This window comes from Triticum urartu, chromosome 2A, assembly GCF_056163025.1.
Source record: "Triticum urartu cultivar PI428250 chromosome 2A, HENAU_Tu73, whole genome shotgun sequence".
NCBI classification, from domain to species: domain Eukaryota; kingdom Viridiplantae; phylum Streptophyta; class Magnoliopsida; order Poales; family Poaceae; genus Triticum; species Triticum urartu.
The window spans coordinates 641,551,941-641,556,112 of record NC_141874.1 but is presented as its reverse complement, the minus strand read 5'-3'; the positions used below and the strand labels follow the sequence as shown (position 1 = coordinate 641,556,112).

The 4,172-nt window shown below is 57.8% G+C and overlaps 1 protein-coding gene across 1 annotated transcript; it reads right to left on the bottom strand.

Annotated features, from left to right (window-relative positions):
• Positions 1 to 201: 201 nt before the first annotated feature.
• LOC125537673 (mechanosensitive ion channel protein 5-like) lies at positions 202 to 3,887 on the bottom strand. Its single transcript, XM_048700989.2, has 5 exons — positions 1,771 to 3,887; positions 1,570 to 1,693; positions 1,201 to 1,494; positions 902 to 1,104; positions 202 to 770 (listed from the first exon to the last, which is right to left on the bottom strand). The coding sequence occupies exons 1-5, from the start codon at positions 3,480 to 3,482 to the stop codon at positions 485 to 487; spliced, it is 2,619 nt and encodes an 872-aa protein (XP_048556946.1). The 5' UTR covers positions 3,483 to 3,887; the 3' UTR covers positions 202 to 484.
• Positions 3,888 to 4,172: the final 285 nt, after the last annotated feature.

The window sequence follows — 4,172 nt, the reverse complement described above, 5'->3', positions numbered from 1 at the left end:
AAAGATGGTGTGGATAGTCGGTGCGGCGAGCATGCCAATGGGGCGTGCATATTAGGTCATGGTGGCGGCGGCGTTCATGGACGGAAAGAAGGCGGTGTGCTTTTCATACGAACTAGAGGTTACGAAAACTAAGAAGTAATTATCCGCGGCTTTTTTTAGTTGGAGCATCTCCAACAAGAGCCCCCATTATAAATCCCCTAAAGACTAAATGAGGATTGCCTTTTCATCCCCCCGATATTGCACTTAACTCCAACAACAACAACAATGCTCATCTTGCCTTCTTCTCCCCTTCCCCCATCGCTCAAAAGCTAAGCGTAAAACCTACCTCATGTGTTGTTACTCGATAACACATCATGTTCTCCTCAGCAAGTTGTCGATCAAAATACTTTATATTTTACACCTTCTACAAAACTAGAGGACTTAGCAATCTGAAATCTTGAGTGCACAACCTCACCAATTAAGTTGGTGCACATGGTAACAAATTTCAAAAATTTGTGTTCCATGTTGTTGGCATCCTATTAGAATGGATAGGGGGCGCGTTCCGAACATTGATGTCGAGTTGCAACATCCGGTATTCGATGTCTAGTTCTCTTAGAATCTTCATCATCTCCTGGAGAATCAGCTCCCTCCTCTCGAATCTCATCCCTATGTCCTGGAAGTTGATGGTGTGGCGGCACCATATGGTTATCTTGAGTCGGTTTGTATCATCGATGTCGCGGAGCACGATCATGGAGCCAGGGTACCAATGTTCTTTCTTGTTGTCGAGATAACTGAAATTCGAAACAAAGTAAAAGGGAAACTCAACAAAGTTAAAGTAGAACCAAAATATATATAAGTGGCGTAATTAGCCAATTGCTCAAACAGTGCAGAAAAGGAGTGAGGCAAGTGCAATGGCACGTACTGCATCAGCCTTTCCTTCATGAGGGCCAGCTTCTCCGCCGGCGTAGCGACGTTAACAGAGAAGTCAACCGCGTCTCCCATGTCAGGACTCCGGTAGTAGTTCATGATGGGCAAGACGGCGAGCTGGCTGTTGGGATAGTAGATCTTGAGGTTGTCGTGTCGGAGGAAGATCGTCGTCAGGATGTTCATCTCCTCGACGACCACCTGAAAGATCCGTTCATCCACGTCGATCAGTTATCCCGAACAATCTCGTGTGTCAACTCAGTAAAGCAGCAGAGGCGGGGAGAATCTCTGAGCGACCTGCATGCCGTCGACCTCGCAGCGATCGCCGACGTCGAAAGGGTGCACGATGAACAGGAAGACGATGGCCTCGAAGACGGTCTTGAGGGTGTTGCCGAACATGAAGACCGCGAGGACGAGCTGCGAGCTGAGGAGGACGAAGAGGCGCGTGGTGGCGATCCCCAGGATGAGGAGCCACAGCGCGAGCACGACGAGCGCCACCAGCACGTTGGCCATCTGGTGGAGCTTGTTCACCGCCGTCTTGGTGTCGTTGAGCGTCAGGGCCAGGGCCTTGCGCTCCCTGAACGCGTTCACCTGCAATCACAAGTTTAGAACCCACACCACATGGAGTATGTTGATAACGGACTGTCGATGCAGAGCTTCACGTACCACCCAGTTCTTGAGCGCTCTCTTGCTGACCCTGTTGTTCTCCTTGGCTCCTTCGAAGAGATCCATGGCTTTCACAGCCTCCTCCTCCCTCATGAACCGCATCAGATCCGACAAGTATATGTGCCTGCATGCAACATCGTTCACCATCAAGAATTTGATGAGCATTTTTCAACAGCAACACCAATGTCTGGGAGTAGTTACTTGGATCCAGGTTTGGCGACGTTGTGGAAGATCTTCTTGGCAGCAACCTTAGCCTCGTACTCGCTGTGTATCTGCGTCGCCATCTCGTCCCCCAGGTCGGACGCATGCTTGATCTGCTCGTCCATGGTCGTCAGCGCTCCGTACCGAATGATCCTCATCAGCCTCTTCATGCTCCACGCCGAGACGTTCTTCTGGTTCATCTTTTGGAGCTGGTCGATCGAGATCCCGTCGTCCGACTTCTGCTTCTGCAGCTGCTTGCTTAGGCGCCCGCTCTTGGGCACCGCAGCGGCGGACTCCCTCGGCGTGGTCGCCCCCGCGCTCTGCAGCCGCTGCACGTCGTCCACCAGCGGCGGGCCGGACAGCGTCTCGATGACGTACTGGTTGAAGAGCGCGTCCTGGATCCTGTCGAAGTAGGTGGAGACGTGGAAGGAGGAGGCCAGCACCTTGACCAGCAGCGTCTTGACGAGCCGGATCACGGTGGCCACCAGGAGGCACAGCAGCACCTTGGTCACGTAGTGCAACACCACCGTCTGCGTCTCCAGCCGGTCACCGTTGTCGAAGAGCAGGTGCCAGGAGATGAGCGCGGCGCCGAGCCAGAGCACGGTGCGCACGGCGCGGCGCACGCCGTACACGAAGTAGAGCACCTTCTTGCGGAGCATGAAGTTGCGCTCCACGAAGAAGACGGTGATGCGGAGAACCCAGCCGGAGACGAGGCGGCCGCAGATGAGCACGAACACCAGGACCTCCCACTTCCAGAGTGGGAGCCCCGAGAACTCCTTCCCTTGCAGGCTTCGTATCTTGAAACTGCACACCAGCGTGGCCACGATGATCACCAGGCCGGTCCATTCCAGGATGATGAGGCAGTCCGTCCTCTCGCGCTTGAAGTCGGCGGCGGTCACGCCCTCGTCGATGAACGGGTCGTCTTCCTCGTCGTCGAGCGCGCCGCCTGACTTGCCGATCAGACCCGACTTTCCGATGAGACCCGACCGGTAATGCCCGGATTTGGGCCGCCCCTTCATGACGAACGACTTGCGGTCGTTGCGCTCCCCGTCGGCACCGGGGAGGACATTGGACGGCGGCGGGGGGTCCATCAGCCGGGAGCGCGTCCTGCTGCGCGACAACAGGTCGTTCCCGGCCGATGTCGACGTGCAACGTACCACCTCGGCGGTGTCGACCCTTGCGTTCGCATCCTGGTTTCGATTGTTGTCGGCGGTGGCGTCCGAGGAGGAGGCTGACGACGACGATTGGCCGAGACGCTTCTGGGCATCTTGGAACGAGACGCGGAGCTCCCGGGAATTGGTGACGGACGTGGGCGGGCGCGGCGGCCTCCACGTCTCGTGATTCTCCTGACTCTCCTCTATTTCCAGGTCGGGATCGAGCAGCAGCTCGCCGCCGGCCGCCGCCTGCTTCCGTAGGAAGTTGCCGATGAGGCGGTCCGCGGGGTCTTGGCTGCATTCCGCTCTGACGCCCAGCGCCGGCGACGCGGAAGACTGCGGCTGGCGGTTCTGGAAGCTGAACGTCTCGCCCGATCCAGACCCCGACCCGCCCGTGCCCTCCGCCGCGTGCGAGGTCGAGGGGTCGGCGTCGATCTTGACGACGACCTCCCGGCGGTCGGTGTCGCGGTTCTGGTCCTGCTCGAAGTCGAACGAGCCCGACTGTGACGACTTGTTTGACCCGGCCGACTGGACGCCGGCCTTCTGCTGATGATCCATTGCGCGGCCGGGGTGGAGAGAACCACCCGGCGGGCTAACCAGCAACTCCTAGACGGCCTGGTTCGCTGATCACCAACGGCCAGACTCGCGCGTGGAGCGCGCGGCGCCGGCACCGGAGGAGACAGCGGCTGCGCCGGACGCTCAGGCCGTCTCCTGGCACGCGCGCGCATCCTCATGCAACACTAGCCTCACGGCGCGACACGGCCGCGCGCACCATGCAGGCGTGCGTGCATGCATGCACCGGCCGGCCTGCGGCGAAAAAAATGTCGATCGACCGGTCAGGCGACCGGGGGGTGACCGAGCTAAAAGCAGCGGCGTGAGCGTCGTCGTCGGCCGCGGGAGGTGGAGAATTCTGGACGTGTGGCTACGGGATCCCGGGAGCCTCATCGGCAGTGGATATATTTGGGGGCGCCGGAGACGTGTTTGCTGTGAAGGGAAGGGAAACGCTCTCCGCAACGGACGGCGAGCAAATTATAGTTGGCGGGCGGGGGTGGTGGGCTAGTGATGGCTGTGAAGTGTGGTGGGCAAGGAAAGCAAGAAAAACATGTATCATCGAGATGGAAGTGAAAGAAGAACTGCTGATGGACCGGTGCCCCGCTCCACCACTATCTAGTTTACTAGATACATCCATTTCCGAAACAAGTAATTCCGAACGGAGGGAGTAGATCTTACCCCTCCCAGTCGCCCATC